The 20,632-nt window shown below is 37.0% G+C and overlaps 1 protein-coding gene across 1 annotated transcript in view; it reads right to left on the bottom strand.

The window, feature by feature from the left end:
* Positions 1–20,632, bottom strand: part of FAM120B (family with sequence similarity 120B) — a 47,861-nt gene that overhangs the window by 9,433 nt on the left and 17,796 nt on the right. The window contains exons 5-7 of the mRNA XM_033054759.1: positions 20,060–20,232; positions 16,168–16,260; positions 462–668 (exon numbers count right to left, since the gene is read on the bottom strand). Coding sequence (XP_032910650.1) covers positions 462–668; positions 16,168–16,260; positions 20,060–20,232 — 473 coding nt within the window. The remainder of the gene's footprint in view (positions 1–461; positions 669–16,167; positions 16,261–20,059; positions 20,233–20,632) is intronic.

Below are 20,632 nucleotides of genomic sequence, written 5' to 3'. Positions count from 1 at the left end.
TTCTAAAAGAATGTACCTTCTGATTTCCAGTTCCTCTTTGACTTTGCCAAACATCTCAGAATTTGGGTTCCTTAATGCCTTTAAAAATATCACTCTTAAACATTTGTTTTTTAAAATGTATTCTTAATATGTTACTTAAAGTCTTATAGGAGAAAGTTCTCAATATCTCAGTACTAGGAAACTATTGTGAGCATTTTCATTTTTGAAATTGACAACTATTTTCCTTATTTTCTGAGTAGTGGGAACAAAAATAAAAGTAAAATCAGAGCATCCTTCATAAGCTCAGTATTTCTACTTACTTTTTTAAATTATTTTTTGTGGAGAGAATGAAAAAGGACTAAGAAAGAGAAGAAAAACTGAAAGAAAGGGGAACAGTGTAAGCATGAATATTAAAACAACAAACAAAATGGACAGGTACATTTTTACAAATAATGCAGAACTAAAAGAAAGTGATTGCTTACATTGCTTTCCAAAAGTTCTTCCACAGAGCAACCTCGATGTGACTTCTGGTACTTTTCTTGAAAAAGTTTTCCATCAAACACTGCCCAAGGCATCAGATCATCCATCCTGAACGGAAAGCCACAGGCACTGTTGGCCATGAGCAAAGTCGTAAGGCCACGGATAAGGACAGCACCCAGATGTACAGCCCTGGGGTCGACTTCTGCAAGCTGTGAACACACACACACATGCAAAGGCAGGTCTCACAAATCAGGAAATATGAGCCATCTTACCATCACATGTAAACATGCAAACAGCAGAGAAAATTATCAACTGTCCCTCTGCTCCATGATGGCCCTACTCCACACAGAATTTGTCTGAGGGTTCTGTACCTAGTTTTATTCAATAAAGTGAAAGAAGTGAAGTTTAACAAACACAGCATCTCATTCAAGTTTTTAAGACAAATACATCCAAAATGTAAATGGGAAGATAGAACAAACGGCTCCGTAGTATTTTTCAAGCACTAGCAGTTCTGCAGGAAAAAAGTTCTGTTAGTGGAATGCAAAACATGAACTGGGAGTACAAATTGATTTGTACAGTGATCCACTGACCTTCCAGAGTTTGCTTACCCCGGAAATGTTACAGCATTTAGAGATCATTTAAATTGCAGGATTTGATAGAACAAAGTTTATTGTAGCCAAGCTTTTATTTTAAACACTCTAGAATTTCCTTTGACTGTAATCTGAAAGTCAAATTATTTCACTTCAACCTGGATGTCTCCAGAAGAAATACTGGAATCGTGTGACAACATTTAGAAAATGCAAAATGAGAAACTCAACAAGACAATTAAAACTCACAGTCAAAATAAACTCCATGGGTGAATTTAACATCCTGTTGTGGCAGAGGACAGCAAAATATAAAAACCTTGAATCCAGTATGGAGAAAACTCTGCTTTTAAGTATTGTTTAAACAGCAAAAAGCTTCTCAGTGGGCAATGCTTTTTCCAGTCTGTATCAAAGCAGTCTGTTAGGATCAGGAGAGATTGTGCAGCCATCAATACTGTAATCCCTGGTAGCTGATGTACCCTTACATTATAAATTATACCAGAAATAGAAGAGTATCCAAAACAGTCCAGCACAGAAAGGGCAAAAAGTGACTCAAATTGCCTTAGCCCTAGCTCCTAGGGCTGTGAACTGTTTATCTGAAATGAAATGGAAAGGGTTGGCCATTATTACTACATCTTACATCTTGAAAGATCTCCGAAAGACTTAAAGGTATGAACGTACACCATCAGTGCCTTATTTTTTAAAAATTAACAAGAAGTAACAAAATCCATTAAGTGCAGTACTGATGAATCACATTTTTTCCTTCCTAAGGTCCACATAACAAAATCAGGAAACCTTTGATAGCGATAAAGAGCTACAAAGCTTCTTCCAAAAATGAAAATCACAAATCATTTGGAGAATAGAGCTACACCCCAGTGAAGGAGTTAGGTTTTCTGCACTGTTATGCAATCAGCTGATTTGTTGCAAAATTTACCTAGGTGAAGCTGACTTCTGTGATGGGGTTTTCCCTAACCACAAACAAGGGGCAGTAGGGTTCTGTCAAGCTGACTTGAAGATACGAGGTGCATCTCCATGGGCTGCTTTCTGTAAAATGCAAATGCAAAAGAGGGCTCAGACATGAAGATGCAGGCAGGGAGATGCCAGGCAGGGAGGTTCAGAGCCCTCTGGGAAGAACTTCTTCTGTCTCCAGTGATTCCTGGAAAGGCATCAAGCTGGCCACCAGGGCACTGACCCAACATGACAGTCAGTAGTTGAAATTCATCCAGTGCAGACAACTGGAGACAACCACTGACATCCAGAAAAATGCAAACAACACAAGCTAATTTCACAGAATTATACAATGGTTTGAATTGAAAGGGACCTTAAGGTTCATCTAGCTTCAAGCCTCCTGCCATGGGCAGGGACACCTCCCACTAGAATTTGAGCAGTCATTTAGAAAACGAAAGGTTCATATTTTTCTGACACTTCATATTTGAGTAAGGAGACTCTCTTCTGCCCTCCTTTTAAAACTAATGCATTTTCAGTAGGGGACCAGGCCCTGAGTTTCAGGAAGTTATTGCCTCCAGATGTCAGCTACCATTTTGCCAGCTGAGACTAGTAACTATATGCATACTCATAACTCTCTTGGTCTGGCAAGTAAAGCAGGGGTTTGCAAACTGTTTAACAATGCTGAAGGGTACTCGAGAGAGGAATGTGGTTTAATGAACCAGTATTTGTACTAAACTAAACTGCTAGAGTGCACACAGTCACTTTTCATGTTGCAGCTGAGATTCTTACATTGCATTTACTAGATTGTTTCTGATCACCAGATCAAATCTTAAGACCTGCTAAGGAAGTGTGTCCACATAATCTACAACCCTAGCTGTGTTTTTTTTCAGTTAAACTTGAGACATATTGACCAAAAAGATATAATAATGTTGCTGGTGATAGGCTGTACAGTTAGACTCCTAAACTGATATCCCCAGACTTCATTGTCTAGGGATATCAGTCCAAAACTTTTCTAAAGCACTGTAATATTGGGGGGTGGAGGGTTTGTGTGTGAAGATATCAGGTAAGGCTTGGTGTTTTAATGGAAATTAATATGAGCAAGACCAAGGCAAGAGTTATCAACAGTGATTTATTTATTTTAATAGGACAGGAAATACATTCACTAAAGGGCAGTCTCTGTTTTCCATGTCTGGCAATGAAAGCAAAGAAAATGAAAGCACAGTGAGCCTGTAACAATGAGGCTGTGCACATGGCAAACCACAGAGTTGCCTTGCCATGGGAATGCTCACAACTGCTTGGTGCCTGCAATGTCAAGACGTCATGATGAGAAGTGGAAAATTCCAAAAGAAAAGAAGTCTTGTCTCGCAGGGTATTATACCCTAGAGAGTACTTCCTTTTGGAAATTGTGCTCTTTTTACCATTTCTATAAACTCAGGACCCCAGTGAACCATGTGAGATACAGCCCTGTGATCCTGCTGCTGCTACTCCTGCCACCAGCTGATGACATTTGTGTGAGAGACACAGGGAATGCGAGAACTGCTCCTCCTGCACCAGATGTTTGTGCTCCTGAACCTACCCTTGGTAGCTCCCCACTGTTCCAGCACCTGGGGAAAAATGCTACTTTTTCCTATTTGGCAGCATTAACTGAAGACTGAGAACTCAAAAGTTCACAGTCCTCTAGCATCACTGCAGCAGTGATTACTGATACCAGAGGCTTGATCTGAACTGGGTAAGCTACTTGAAAAGAGCAAGAGAAGTGCTACAGCATCCACAACACTATAAAGTTTTTTTCTAACAATTTCAGAAATGCCTTTGCTAGAAGAGTTATAGATTTATCTCATATCACTGAGTTCAGGCTGATCTCTGTGGCTGTGTGCATGTGCAGTGGTGACTGAAGGAGGACTGGCAGGCTGGAAGGCGTTTGCTCACAGCAGCACTTCGCGAGTCTAGACCAAGAGACTGCACATCCTGCTGAATTGTTTTAACTTACAGAAAGAGAAAATACATGGATCTTGTATATGAAGTGCAAATTTCCAGTTCAAATTTCATCTAATAAAATAATAATTTAAAAAAATAATCAAGATGTAAAAATACCCTTATGTTTTAAGGAAATACTATTAGTCCTCTGACTCTTCTTTGTAGATTCACATGGGATTTTTTCGATAGAGGTGTAAATCTTATACTATGCATTTTGAAAGCTGAACAAACTATTTCCAGGAGCATACAAAAAAAAAGTTTGCCCCTCAACTGATTGGAGTTTAAAGGCATCAAATTCTGTCAAAATGATAAATAGTTTCAATGACAGTTGAAATGTGAGGGTGAGTATCCAAATATGCCAGATGTCAGCAGATACAGCAAAGCCATCTCATGATCTGAATTTCTTGAAACCAAGGAGAAAATACATGATGACAATTTCACAGTTCTTTATTTGTGCTACTTTACATGTTCTCTGTATCTCAATGTACTAAATATAACATCTCATTTAAAAACAGGTTTGTTTAATAGGATTTTCAATAACATTCTGAGCATGCTCTTTTTCAATGGAAAAAGTTCATATTAATAATCGTTATTTAGGTTAGAGTTACTTTTTTCCTGCTCTGTTGCCTTCTTCCTATGGTGAAGTTGAATACAGAAGATATGACTACGGCTAACATTTTGATATGGAAATTTAAAAAGCAAAAGTTTTAAAATTACAAAAGGCATTTCTCCTACTCCTCCTTTTCCCACCTTCCTCAGGCATCTACAAAAGACCATACCTGTTTTTGTGACAAAAGGGAAAACATAACACTCAAGGAGAGGTTAGTATTTGATGATTTCTAGTTAAAATGAATCAATTCAATACCAATAGTTACAAATCAATGTAATTTGTCCCATGCAATAAACTGCTGTAATTAAAGTGGTAGTGATCAAAATCTGTGTACTTGTCTAGTTTAACCAGTTCCTTTTAGATTCATTTGAACTCAGTCGGTATATCATCAGTATTGCTGCTTCTTATATTAACTCCCCCAGCAGCCACCTGTATCTTAAATGATCAAATATTTAACCATAGGCAATTTGTGCTTGAGCAATAAAGGCAGCAGGTAGATCCTATCTCAGGAACTTGTCATTAAAACAGAAAGGCTTAGCTTTGCCTGAGAGCACTAAGGCACACTGTGTTCTAAATATAGAGAGATGCACGCTCCCTGATGACAAGTCTTTGCAACAGAAAGCATCACTAAAACACCTCAACCCAAGACAGAGACCAGCCTTCAGTCATTAGTATAAATTCCCAGTAAGAGCTGGAAAAGGATGCTAAAGCCCCTGCACACTGGAGCTCTATTCTCTGTTCTTGAGAAAAAGAAAACCTGAGCTGGTGCAATGTTGGTAAACTACAGGAGTGTCACTCTGCAGAGGTGGGCTGGTGAAATAGTGCACTTACTAGGCATCAGTCAGCTTTAAGCAGAAAGCTGCTGGGCCCTGTGAAACACAGCGGGGAGAGGAGCACCAGTATTTTGAAAACAGACTAAGGTTTATTCTGATAAAAGATTACGGCTTAAATTAAGCTCTTCCTGCTTAAACAAGGTGCGTGCAAAGGAAAACGGGAATTGAAAAGAGACCCTATGAGGGCATTGGCTGCAACAGAAACTAGAAAAACCAGTTTTTAAACACTTCTAAGACTTTGAAGTAAATATTTAGCTGTAAACAAACCAATTGTTTAGTATTTATATGTTCAGGAAAGTTTATTTACTGGGTTTTATCAGGACTTTGATGTAAAATGATACTTCTCTGTGGAACAACACTCATATTTACATTAAACCAAAACCACCCCTAAAGTAAACTTTTTAAAAAAAATTAAAGTTGCTTTTGCCATTAAGCACTCTACAAATAATAACACAAAAGTACTACTGCTAATCAATTTGCAACTAGAAAAAAATTTCCTTCAGTTCCAAAAAGATTACATCTCATTTTTTGTTTAATTTCCAGAAACAGTTGCATTTATCAGAACTCTTAATCATATCCAAAACAAATCCCAGCAGAAGTGACACTTCTGTGACAATGATTTTCACAATTAAAACGTTTAGTCCTCTCAGCTTATTTATTCAGTTCTGCAATGGACAGCACATTAACACCTGTAGAAAGACTGAAATAACATTACTTCTCTTATTTTAGCCACAACTGCTCAACTCTGATCTAAAGTGCTAGTGACAGTCCACAATATCTGTGACATCTGCAGAATGTCAACATCAATTTTGTATTATAGTCACAAGGCTAACCATCTGACTGTAGCCCAGCCAGCAGCCATGTCCCTTCTACAAAAGTGAATGGATTAATCTGGATTTTAATTCTTAGTGTCTTAAATATTTGCTCATGTTTTTGGTGACATATTTATCCTCGAATCTCTTCACCTTTCCATCATATAGATGATATTGAATTTAGTTAGTGGGAAAATGTATTTTATTTTTTGGGACTCTGAAAATTCATGTGGCCTGTAGCGATGTCTCCCTCTCACATGGACACCCTAATACAAGCAATGCCATAATAAACTTTCATTCTATTGGGCAACTTAGAGTGCCTTCTCCATCTTCCCTGCTGTCTATTTAAAACAACCAGCAGTAAGTACTGCTCTCCCAAACTCCTACATTTCTGTCAAATGCAGCTGAAATTGGCCAACACATTCAAACGTTATTAGGGGACACAGAGAAAAAAATTACAAAGCATGCAAAAGGTCACTTCTCTCCCAGTAACTTTCCACTGTAAGCCTTCAACCACCGAACTTTTTCCAATTTTTTACTTTCTGACACTCCCTATATATTTCTGAGTTCACACTGTCTAGCTCCATTACCAAAATCTTCAAAATGAGGGTGCTCATTTGCTGCTGCCTCATCCTGACCACTCTGCTGATCTAAAGCCCTTATCCGCACCTTAATCCAGTGCTATCCCTTTGTTTAATCCCTAGATTCAGAGTAGAAGTTCAAGATTTATTCAATTGTCCCAATGTAGGACCACCCCCTCTTTTAAGCTGTTTGAGTTTCTATTTCTTAAGGGTCTGATTTATTTCCCACTGAAACCAACAGAAAAATCAGTGAATATCAGCAGAATTAGACCAGGCAAAACTGCGCATGTCTGAAGCACTGCAGCTTCCAGAAACATTATCAGAACTGTTATTCATGTCATAAACTCTTCAAATAAAACTGTCATTGAACCAAGACACCTTGTGTAGAGAATTCCAGCAGAGTAAATATTGTTTGCCAGCGCAATATAGGTTTTGGTTTTTTTTTTTTTTTTTTTTTCTCCTTGGGTTTCTTTGTATTGCAAAGCAGCTGCACAATAAGATTGTTGATACTGCATTTCAGCCTTTGAAGTGATATGGTCCACAGTAAACACTTCTGGCTAAGGAATTTTCTAGGTGTTAAGTCCACAGGTTGAGGACGAAAAAGAACTTGTCTGCTTCTATTTCATGACAATACCAAGCTTCAAGACAAATCAATTGAGTCACATAGCAGCATTTCAGACAAGCTATGAAGGGAACTGACAAACTGTAACCTGTGATCAGGTATGTTCAAGATATCAGGATTTTATTTGTAACTAAGCTACAATAAAGTATCCACGTCCAGAACAGCTATTCCTTTCAAAATGGAAAACTGCCATACACAAGCTTGAAAGTTGCTGCCTTTTGGCACAAGAATGCCAGCCCTGTGCTATGGTTTAGACGAATACATACAGAAAAATGAGAGAATCCTGGTTTGGTGCACACAGCTGTTGCATAAAGATGGTCTTCTGAGCTACTCAAGAACTGACTATAAATTTAGGTTTTAAAGAAAATAAAATTATTTACAGGTAGTATTCTACATTTTCTTGTATTAGCACTATGTCAGAGCAAATTCAAAATAAACAGGGAAAGAGTTTAGGTGAGAGAAACTTGGCCATTTTTAAAGACTTATTGAATACAGAGAAGAATGCTGCTCTAAAGAAAATGCATGCTCTGTAATAAGCCAAACTTAACTTTGGCATGGCAGCCCTTCAGCCTGCATTGGACTCTGCAGACACTTTGCTGATAACATTTCAGCCCCAGGAACTGATCTGCAGCCATTTTAAAACAAAGGGTACCTTTTTTTTTTTTTTAAATGCAGAAGGTGGTGTGCCAAAATAAACTTCCTGCAGAACACCACTACACTTTCAGCCTCCTGTAATTGAAAAATACTACTTACCATTGCTCCTAGCCTGAACTATTCCTCTATTGTACTGAAGCCTCAGGGCACAAATACAACACACAATTGTATGATTTTGCTAGAAAGTTAAAAGTACTGAGCAGGTTGAGGGATGGATTTTTAAAAGTGCATTGGCATAGCTCTGCTTTTATTACATTCAAAAGTAAAGCCCTCATTGAGGAACTTACAGAACTTAAGTCCTAGCATAGTAACATTTTCTGCCAAGATGTGTTTGTGTATTCTAAACAGAGAGAGAATACAGAAAACTACTGTTAAATGGGAAAAGATACTTAGGTATGGATTATTTGTCCTTGCTAAAACCAGTACCTCTATAGCTTTGTACTTGGCAAGGAACTGAATATCTCTTCTTTTAAATTTATCAGGGTAATATACAGCAGCCTAGATGAATGCAATACACTTTTTTAGTTAATGAGCATAGTGCTGGTGACAATAGACATGCTGATGACATTACTAAACAATTAACTAAACCTCTCTGTAAATCACTAATTTTCTTTGGAGGTAATACACAACTACCTTTACACATTTGGTGTTTATTGTCCTTGTTTGTTCTTTCCTCATGTGTAACACTGGGATTACAATGTCTTAACAAGTGATGATGTTTTGAGATGCTAAAATATAGTGCTGGTAAGGGATATTATAATATACTTTTAATCACTTTTCTCTTAACACAGCTCCATTTCTTTATAAAAAGTTCCTTCAACTACATCTCAGTTGTTTCTCAGTGAACATTAAATGAAATAACCCCAAAACAAAGATGAAGGGAAGGAAAATATACGTATGACATCAATATTAATGTTAACCTATCAAAAATTCACATTTACACAGCACTTTTGGCAAAAAACTTATATTAGTGAGACTACTGGTGCATGACTGTTACAAGCAAGAACTAAAATACATGAAAGAATGAAACAATTTGAACAAAGTCATAGAAGAAACAACAGACAGAATCTGGGTACTGTCCGGACAGTGGCCATGTCAATCAAGAGTACATTTGAAGGGAAAAAAAGGGAACAAATCAGTTCTTGGTTAGCCTTGCTGTTTCTGCTATCTTCCAGATGAACATTTTCTACTACAGTAATTCGAAAACTTCCAGTACGCCCTCCAAAGCACTGCCTATAAATGCATCCACCTCCAAGTGGCTCAGTTCAGAAAACACTGGGCTTCTCTGAAGCTGCACACAGTCATCTGCTTCTGCAGGGAAAGCCCAGACAGATGTGCAGCTCGCATTCCTGCTCAGGCGTGGCAGAGGCGCGGGCAGGTGCTGGCGGTTCCCAGCAGATGCCGGGCAGGTGCGCGCGTGCCACCGCTTCCCAACAGCTCCATTCCCCCCTGCTCCAGCCCCTGCATGTCACCTGCCCCGGGGGACACAGGTCAACCCTCAAAGCAGTGGGGAGCAGCCCCACCTACGCCATGCAAACACCACTTCCAACCCTCATGCTCCTTCCAGCACACAAGGAACTATTCCCACATACAGTGGGACCAATTGAACTCAGGAGTAAACGTACACTTTGACCAACACAAACTTGGCAGGAAAATGTCAGTTGATACCAGAAATATTTATTTTCCCCTCTCTATAATAAGTTATCTCTGGCTTTTTCAAAGCTGTCAGTTTGCTTGATATTTTGGGAGAGCTTTATTACCCTCACTACTAATAACTATGTTTCACTTCCTGCAATTTTATTTCGCATGGCTTAAAAATTAACAGCAATTTTGTTATCTGAAATTCCAGACTGTCTTTTTCCTTAAACATCTTGAAATATTATTTAAGCTATACACAATCTAAAAGCAATTTATAACTGAAACATTGCTGTTATTTCCATGTTGTTGAAACCTTGTTAATTATGAGCAACAGGACTGTAAAGGGGAAAACACAGAAACGCTCAGCAAACTTACACAATTATGCAGAAAAATGCAAGACCATCTTCCAAAAAGGAATAAAAATCCTCTTTCTAAGGCCCTTGCTCAAAACCTTGCACAAGATTTTCTCCTGGGCAAACTGAATCCATCTAAATAAATGAATATTTTTTCACAAAATGGAAGAGATTACCTACAACTCAGCTCTCTACAGCTACCTGAAAGGAGGCTGCAGTGAGGTGGGGGTTGGCCTCTTCTGCCATGCTTCAAGTAAAAGGACAAGAGAAAAACAGCCTTAAGCTGCACCAGGAGACATAAAGATTAGATAACTGAATTTTTTTTCACTGCAAGAGTGGTTAGGCTCTGGAGTAAGTTGCCCAGGGAGGTGGTGAAGTCACCATCTCTGGAAGTGTTCAAGAAGCATCTGAAGGTAGCACTTGGGGATGTTGTTTAGGGGCGAATGTCGTGGTGCTGGGCTGATGGTAGGACTAGATCTTGGAGGTCTCTTCCAACCTTGACAATTCTGTGATCTGGTTAGGCTGTGGTTTGTATTTGTGCCAATTTTATATAATAGAATTTACACAGCTATGTGAATTCTGGTACTGGGGCTCACGTCAGCTGCAAAAAATGTTCAGGGAAATAGATTCTAATAATACTAAAAAATACACAAAATTTTGTCAAGAAGAACATGGGAAGAGTGGGGCAGAACGCCACTCTTGTCTGCAAGTTGAATAGGTTAGTTAAGCCTAGGATTTCTTTCTAATATGCTTATGAACCAGCAGTAGCAAAAAAGCTAAAGCTAGTTGTCAGTGGCCTAAAAAAACTTTCTTCAGAGATTCCAAAGATGCTTATGAAAATAGCCACAAATTTAGAGATGGGTCTGTGAAAAGTGCTGTAAGCAGTGAAGTAACAGCTCCCGAAACATAATTGTATTTGCACTAACGCTTGACCCATGTAAGTGCAGTGGAACTGCTCTATTTGGACTGCTTCATTTAAGACTGTCTTGAGTTTATGAAAAGAATATTTCTAATTTTAAACAGGGACTGAACCAATCCCAAGTTGAAATCACATCCCATACTGCTGCACTTTAGCTACAGATTAGCCCAGAACACTGAGGAAAACCTAAAGACTGCAGATGAGAAAATGGGCTGGGAAGCAATGCCAAGATCAGCAAACCACCACAATCCCCCCTGCCCTCCACCACCTGCCAGTTACAGTCTTGCCTAAAATATTTAAAACACTTTTGACAGATGCAAATTTTGAGGAAATATAAACCCTGATTCAGTAAAGCATCTGGGAATGCACTCAAATTCCATTTTAGTTAACACTAATGTACATCACAGAAGCAGGTCCTTTGTATATAAGAAAGGTTTATCCCTAAGATCTTTACAATATTCTTACTTTCATTTTATGTTTTAAATCCAATTAGACTTCAAGCAAATATTAATTAGGAAATAGTCACACAGACACAATAAACATATGCTCCCTGGGGGAAAAAAGGATTTTTTTCCAACAATCGTGTTTTTAAAAATACAGATAGGTCACAAAGGCTGTTTGGGATCTGTTTGAAAAATATCACACATAATGGTGTTGACAAACATAGTTTGTCTTGCCAACACACCAGGAGATTGAAATCATCAAGTGTTCAGAATCTGAGTATTATTTTTGCTTTTCTGTCTGCATGGCATAGAAGAAAAAACACAAACAGATATAGCAACATCCTTCTTTAAATCTGAGGGATCCCAACCAAGACACCTACACTACTCCTTATGACTCTAAAACATACTGCTATTTTAAATGGATGTGGCCAAATATCCCTCAGGAAAATATTCAGAGAAAAATACCTTGTGTAATACCAGTATAATACTGAAGTAAACCAAGGTATAAAATCAAGGTAATTTTGCTTCTGTGACATTTCACAATGAAAAATACTCAAAAGTTCTGTGCAACTAAAATTCTTACTAAAGCTATTTCCAGCTTTTAAGTTAGTTAACTAGCTTGCTGAGTACTTATTATTACTATTCCAAAAGCTAATTAAATAACACCTAATACATATTGTGTGAAAGTTCATTTGCAATCAAGTTGCAAAGACTCTCTGAATCCTATAATTTCTCTGAAGTGAATGTGCTCATTTCAAACCAGTAACAATTTTAAATAACAAAAATCTCTTAGAAAGATGAAGGAATATGTTTGGACCCTTCACTTTCTTATAGCCCATATGCAGCTAAACTGCTCCTTTTACAAGAGGTACAAAAGATGCCATTATTTTTAAGTAGATATTCTGGCATAATGGGATATTTTAAAGCAAAGCTATAAAGGGTTTGCAAATGCCCCAAATTCCAGCAGTGATGTGCATGCCCACCCACACACCTTCTATTAAACTTGATTTCCTATTTTCTGACATACATTTCACTTTTAAAATCATTTATCAAGACCCAAAATTAATCTACTAATTTCCAGTTCGTATTTCCTTTTTAACCAAATTTTTCCATCTCATCTTTGGTTATGACTTTCAGAAAAGATGTGATTCACAACTTTACGCTTCCAACACAATTTTTTCCATATAGTCATATATTTAGAGAAATCTTAAAAAAAATGTAATTGTGTTTGTAAGTCACTATGGTTTTTCCTGTTTGGGCAGTATTCTACATGCATTACTGGTGAAAGCTGACCTGTAATTGCACTTGTAAGCAATCAGGGCCAGCACAATGTAAGAAACAAGTTTGGAAGCACAACTGCTGGTGCCTCTTTTTCTCTGCAATGGCCTCAAAGTTAGAGTGATGGCTCTCCGGGCTTCGTGCCAACACTACACACCAGATGAAAATAGAAAGAAGGGAAATAGACAAACTGGGGTCCAAAATTTAATTCTGACCTTATGTATAAGCTCTATGGGAGGCTTGGGCAAAGTGGAATGCTAATCAACCATATAAGGGGGGCAGTACAAGAAAACTAGTAAAAATCTAACCAGAAAAATGTCTTCTCTATCATGCACACATTTTGGTATTTTGAAACCATCGATCTTGAAAAATAATCAAATCTTCATGTATAAACATTATGTTATTCTCAGAAAGTAATATTTAATGTACAATGTAGTTACATGTTCACAGCCCACTTTCTTTCAGCATGAGATAAACTAAATTTTTTATGGCTTTAACCTACTTTATTCAAACCATAGACTTTCTGTTTCATAGACTTGTGGGTTTATGGATCTCATTAACTATGAAATATGGATAGCATATTAGAAAGTAGATTTGAAAGTGAAGGCTGAAATGCTCCCTTCATTCCCTCAGAAAGGGCTCTATTTATATTTTCTCTTGTATTTCATCATGGAAGTTAAGTATTCTGCTAAAACATTTGCTAATGGACTTCTTTGCAGGAAGAGGGGTTTTTTTTTAACAAATTAGTGTTTTTCAACAGAACAAGAAATAAATATTTGTTCTACATTAAAATATTACTATAATGTTAAGTCCAAACTGGCAAAAGAGAAAATATCTTCATAAAATTTTGCAGATGCTGACTAAGTTTACCACAACTTCCTTGGAAGCTCTGTGATTAGGCTGTTTCTAGGGATCACTTTTAACTTTTCAATGGAAAATAAAAAGTATGGTAAACAGATTAAACTCTATTCCTGATTTCTTACTAGAAACTCCATTTATTAATCAATTACATGTTAGTGTAATTCATTGCACTTGGATCCTTTGATTTTAAACACAAGAAAAATTTAAAAACTAAGAAAACTTTAAAAATCTAGAAAATTAAGCTGTTAAATACCTATTCACTAACCTATTACCTTATACCTATTCACTAAATACCTTATTCACTAACTATTAAAATAACTCAATAACTATTGAGCATAACTCAATTTTGTGAAATGACTAAATAAACCCAGTAATGAGTAAAAATGGTTTAAGCTATTCTGAGATGGGATCTTAAAAGTTAGATGCTTGAGTGGTAATTCTCAGAAAGCTTGATTTATTGATCATTATTCTTAGAATATTTGTATAAGATACTCTATTTATTTAGTCTCCCGCCCTTTCAAGAGAGAATTCCCAGGATATATATTAAGTTCTCTGTTCTTGATACAGCTTGATAAGACACAGATACACATACAACTGAGAAACAGCAACTTTTTTCCACAGGGAAATTCAGGTCATCAAAACACAGGAAAAAAGGTTAATTTGAAGGCTAGGAGGGAAAGTTTTGAAACTATTATTTATGTATTCACAACCTCAGGAAAGAAAGAGACCGAAATCTTTCCTCACTATTCCCTTCAGAAGGATTTATTCTGGTGCAAACTATTATCAAAGGCACTGCCGTGAATTTTGATAGAGTAAGACAAAGAGCTGATCTACAAAGAGGCCTGATACAAAAAGTTTCAGCTACATTACATAAACCTTGTGTTGGTTTCTAGGACAGCAGAAGACATTGTGGGACAGTGCATGAAGAGCTTATGTAAGTAGCAGAGTGACAACTTTGGAAAGGACTTGCCAATGGCACGCAGAAGTCAGTTCCAACAACATTCTGTCCACTTCATAAAGGGATACCTGACACAGTGTAAGACCAGCCTCACACTTCATGCACTCCTGTGTGCACAGCTGAGCTGCCATCAGGTTTGTGGGTAAGTAACAAAATTTTGTGAACAACTTTCAGTCAGCGCAATGCTGGTAAGTAGCACACGTTGATTAATTTAATGTGTTTGGATGCGGATTTGTATTTTCCAAGAGTCACAACACAAAAGAATCACACAAAGACCTCGAATTCAAGCAGAATAAACTTCGAAGTACTTCAGAAACTTATGTAACAATCCCTGTAAGTGCATCTATAAACAAATTGTTTCAACACTTCCTGCTTGGGCTTGATTTCCTTTATGCTGCTGCTGAATGACTGCCACGCAGACTTGATGAAGTACTGATCCTCCCAATGTGGACTGCAACACTATGTGCAGTAATGTATCTGACAGAAATAAATCCTACATTTCTGCTGTATTCCATATTGCCTTTGCTCCACTGCTTCCTTTTTGTTACACAGGCAGCTACAAATCAAATTCGTGATGAGTTTGAAGAAACTTACAGGAGCCTGGACTTCAGCTGTTACAAGAAATCAAATAATGGAACTGGAAATCACACTGGTTTTATTATTTTGGTACTCGTGCACTAGAAACAAATGGATAGTAACAGGAGCATTACCTTGAGATCAACAAAAAGTGCTTTCCAAATACTTTCATGGACCAAATAGAAATAAGAAGAAAGAAAATAAATAAGAAATAGAAGAAATAACGAATTTATTGGAAATACAAGCTGGATTTACAGAAAGAAGATATGTTAAGGTTCTAACCCTTTCCCACTTACTTTTATGTAAATCCGCAACTCAAATAGCAATTGACATGTGGAGTTGGTGCTATACACTGCTAATACTTTGATTACAATTTCAGGCTATGAAATTGAAAATACTCTGGCATAATTTCATATGCAGGAAGAACTGTTTAAATGGTTCTTCTGCAATAAACATCTAGGAACATTCAATCCACATGTGGAAAGGCAGAAGATAAGAAAGGAAAAAACAGATTTGCATGGAGTGTATATAAAATATTTAAAGAACCTCCAAACAGTTACAGAACTGCAGTATAATCCAAATGGTTTTCACCACAGTGAGTCACATTAGGTAACTTTTTTCTGTTTAGGTTTGTACTGTTTATATTCTCCCTCAAGTAGTAATACCAAAATTTAATTTAATCTAGAGATTTTCATACAACCCATGTCCAAAACCAAAATCCTCCTCAGTTAAAAAAATTAAGCAATGTTGTAAGACAGGATTCACCGTTACCAACTTTTCATCAGATGGAAGTCTGGAAGCTAAGGAAGGAAAAAAACTGAGAATAATTTGCTCACTCTAGGACTGCAGCCACTACAAAATGTCCCTTCCATTTTAATTTTTTGTGTGATTAGCAAATATAAGTATTCACACAAAATACAGCACATGAAAAGCTTATATATTTACCCTGACTCTTACCTCCTGTATCTGTAAAAAAACTAACGTAGAATGATTTACCCCCAAAACATTTATTACAATGTTACCATGAGTATTTCATGCTACACGATTATTCCAGTCCATACCTGCAGGCCTATCAGTTGAGCTGCTGACTTCCCTTTGAGGCAGAGAACGAGTGCCAAAAATGCATTTAAGTCCTCCAGAGAGAGGCTACTGACCTAAAACAAAAAGATGAAGAAATGAAACATATCTGAGGGCTCTGAAGAGGAGCTTTCTGAAAATTGAATCCTCTTGCTCAAGCACACCAAACCTGGAACAGTGACCTCATGTAATGATGACCACCATGAATTTCCATCTAGGAGAACACACAGGGAACAAAATATCTTCTTTCACAGCTTGAATGAGATGGGTACCCCAACACTTGTGTATACACATGGATTTCCACTGTCCAAACAAAATGCCCACCCTTCATTTATTCCTTTCTCCACTTCCCTTGGAGTTTCTTAATAACAGGAAATTTCTCCCTCTCTGTAACATCAATTACAAAAAAAAAGATATTTAAAAAAAATTCCTTTATAATCAAGACATAGGATAAAAACCATCTCAATGAGTCATAGATATGATGACCATTAGGAATTTTAAAGATGCTTACACATTTATCTGTTAGAAATTTCTAAAATATTCTAAAATATTTCAATTACCTATTTTAACCAAAATTTCAGGATTTATCAAAACATATTTGATTTCTTTTAGATTTTATAGCTATATATGGAAGCAGGGAAAACTCAAAACGAAAACCTAAAGTGTTCAAGTGGGGAAATGGAAATTACGAATCTAGACTGATGTAACAGTTCACTTCTATCAGTGAAGGGGGAATGGGCACTTCTGCTGTGAAACTGTTTTGAGATTTTGCAGAGGCACATGATCAGCTCAGAAGAAAGACAGCACTTTGAGAGCAGCTGGCATGATTCCATGACAGTACCAGTTGAGTTCTAATCCTTTCCTTCCTCTTATAAAACACTATGTATTATACAAGTGCACCAAGACTACACATCTGTTACAGCAATTGAGGATATACAGAGAGCTACAAAGTGAGATCCAAAAAGCATTACAATTCCTTATCAATTGGAACTTGAGGAAAGTTTTCTCTTGCAAAATGTGGAAATGTGCATTGTGGGCAAACAGAACACTTAAGAGGCTGCCTAAAACTCTGCCGTGCCTTTCTTTTAATAGGATAAAAATCATTCAACCATTATTCAGAATTTTTTTTAATCAGATCCCACTGCTTGTCCCCATATAAAATATTTTCCCCTCTATGATGCCGTTAAATCTTGCATAAGGCACAAGAATGTGAGGGATATCAAACACATTTTAAGCTTTCAAAATACTCCTTGGTATTCATTAACTTCACCTGTCTGCTAAGATCTGATAATGGCTCTACTTTACCCTGTAATTCAAGTCAGGTGTCACCTTTGTGTAGCTGGCAACAAGAAAGGTTTACTAAACATACACATTTTATACACTGAAGTAACAGAAAAGGTGACTTTTATTTACAGAACAATTCTTAATGCTTGCACAATTTTGTCCTAAGAAAAGGAAATCAAAGATTGCTTGCAAGTACAACAGCAAGAAAATGCCCCAAACAGAGCAGATCAGCCAAAAATGCTTATGGATGTAAAAACACTTCTTTAGAGAAATATTTTATTCAGTAATCAGACTTCGTGAGTTATCACAATTCCACTGTCAGCTTTAATCCAAATCTGTTAGCGATTGAAAGAGAAAATTCCCCTTAGTCTGGAGGCTTCACTGTTTGATTTAAACTCATTCACTGCTTTGCCAGCTTGAAACACAAACCTAATATTTGGTAATTATTTCACTATTTTTGTTCTTAATTTAGAGAATATTTGAAAGGTATCCTTGAAAAAAAAAAAAAACATTTTTCATATCAACACTTCTTTTACATAGTTAAGATTTGTTAATTGGAATTGTTTTTCTTACTTCAAAAAATCTGTATCTGAGGTTTCCCTTAAATACTTGCACATACATTCTGAGGAACCTAGATGAGTTGGTCAGTATGCTGGTTCCTGCCAAACCCTCATTTTTATCTTGGATAAAATTATAAGTAATGAAATTTTTTAAAAATTTATTTTCCCTCATATGAGCTGAAGGAAGACTTCGGGCCTGCTTCAAGGCAACTTACAATTTTCTCAACTTAAATAATTTCTGAGGAAACAATTCACCTTCCTTCTCTAATAAAAACTTAAGACTGAAGTGTAAAGACAAGAGTTTGAACACGGCTAGACAAGCCTTGTTTTCTCAGCTATAAAACAAATGGAAGCAATATGGCCAGCTCAAAGCATGGCTACTGACACTCCTGCCCTCATGTTTTCCTCTCAAACATCCCAAGAGAACAAACAGACAAATAACCAAAGTTTAAAATAACTCAGCAATGAAAGACATTTCACTCCAAATCAACTCCCCAGTCTGTCTCCCAGGGCAGATTGTATCAGTGCAACTCCAAGGGCAGAAGAGAATCAGGAAAGTGGGGCAGCTCTTGAGAAATTGTCATTGCCATGAAAAACCTTCCATCGAGGTTTTGCATGATCTCTCTGCTGTTACTCCTGTTGAAAGCAAGAGCTGTAAATCTGATTTTGTCTCTGTTTATAACTGGCCATTGGATAATAAGTTCTGAAAACCATTTTCCTGACAAGCATTTTTTTTCTATTTTATTAATAGCCTGTGATTGTGGTTCAGTAAGTCTACATTTCTGTAGGTGTTCCATCCTATTACTCCTCCTCGTAAGCCCACTAAAGAAATCCTTCTCAAATAATTTAGTTATCATGCTATAAAAAGGTGCACAGAATAACTCAATAAGTAAGTGAAATAGTGATAAATTAAACGGCATTTTCATATTCTAATAGGAAAAACACTTCAAGTATGTTAAAAGGTAAGTACATCTATCTTGCTGACTTGAAACTGCAAGGCATGAAATTATGTTTAATAAGTATTATCTTTGAAAAAATTTCAATTTGTATTCTGTTATACAAAAATTAAAGAATAAAAGGACCTATACGGATCATCTGTGTAATTCCCGTATATACTTCCTCAATATGTCATCTATGATTGAGTAAACACATGAAGGAAATGAAAGGAAAAGTCAGGGAGAACTTGTTTTCATGTATCACACACTAGTACAAATCTGTTATTGAGGAAATTGAAGGCTAAAAAAGCAAAACAAAAGACAAAATGCAGTTCAGTTCAAGTACAAGTGAAGCTGAGCTTATCAGATTAGATAAATGTATAATTTGCTCATCCTCAGGGAGGAAAATCTGCTTGTGAGATCACCATTTGAAATGTGGCAAGTACAGACAATATATTAAATACCTAAGAGAAAAGTAAATAATGAAGCAATATTGTATTTAATCTTGTGTCCCTTTTTATTACAATTAAGGTAGTCTGTGAGCTGCCAAGTATTTGGAATTATAACTGAAGTACTACCTAATGATCCCCTATTACTCAGAATTTAATGAGAAGAGCCATATCCTCAATTCTGGCTTGAAAATTAGTAGACTGACAAGAAGGTATGAAAAAGTAGTGAGAGCTGACTAAATATTTATATTGTCTGTTTGCACAGTCTGCATAGTCACCTGAGGGAATGTCTCCTTTTGATGACACAAAGGAAACACAAAAGGAGCTGCTTTAATTTGCAAACAGGTCCCAAAGAGCAGGGGAAATCCCTCAGTTTATACTCTCTCTGCTAGACTGCCCGAGGGCTTTTGTCATGGGCATGTGAGAGTTATGATTAGCTACTAAAAACCCCAAGCATTTCTTCAACAGGATGGTGCATGTTAAGTGGAGTAATTAAAAATACTGTAATGCAGTATTATTATATTTGATCAGCTATGCCTACAGTAAGGATTAGGAGAAATGCCCAGCACAGGCTAGCAAAAACCAGTTTATTTGTCCTTTGCACTGATCAGGGGTGACAGCTGAGGAAAAAGCTACTATCCCTCTTACCTGCATCATTAGATAGGCCAGCAAGCAGCAGAATCCTGCAACAGGTGCTTCCAGAGCTTGGAGTTCTTCCATCTCATCTTGAAGGTGAAAGCATGCCAGAAATGTACTGTACCGTTGCTTCTCCACATCAGGCCCTTTGGCAAGCCACAGTGTTTTCAAATTAGGTGTTCCACCTACAAAAGAAATCCATTATTTTATTCTGGCAGCAACAAGATAAAACATGTCTACCTCATTACAATCTGAAAGGAAATGACTGCTCTGGCAGGAAAGGAAATTAAATGCTCTTGGCACTTGCCAGGACCACAGAGTCAAAAATAAAATGTATTTGACAAAACTTGCATTTGAAAAAAAAAAATTAACCAAAAAAAGAGCCTGTAATTTAAACAAAATTTATTGAATACAGGCATGTTTCAGCAGAGTGGACTGAATTCAACCCCTACAATAACATAGACAGCCTTGAGACAGCAAACATTTAACCTCTGCAAGGGCAAAGTTTGCCTGCAAGTGTGTCCTTTTCCTTGGGGATGCACAGCATTAAATGAGTCTCACTTCACCATAAAACAGCGATTCAGC

Source organism: Catharus ustulatus, chromosome 3, assembly GCF_009819885.2.
Source record: "Catharus ustulatus isolate bCatUst1 chromosome 3, bCatUst1.pri.v2, whole genome shotgun sequence".
NCBI lineage: Eukaryota > Metazoa > Chordata > Aves > Passeriformes > Turdidae > Catharus > Catharus ustulatus.
The sequence above is the reverse complement of the archived record's forward strand: the minus strand, read 5'-3'. Positions and strand labels throughout refer to the sequence as shown.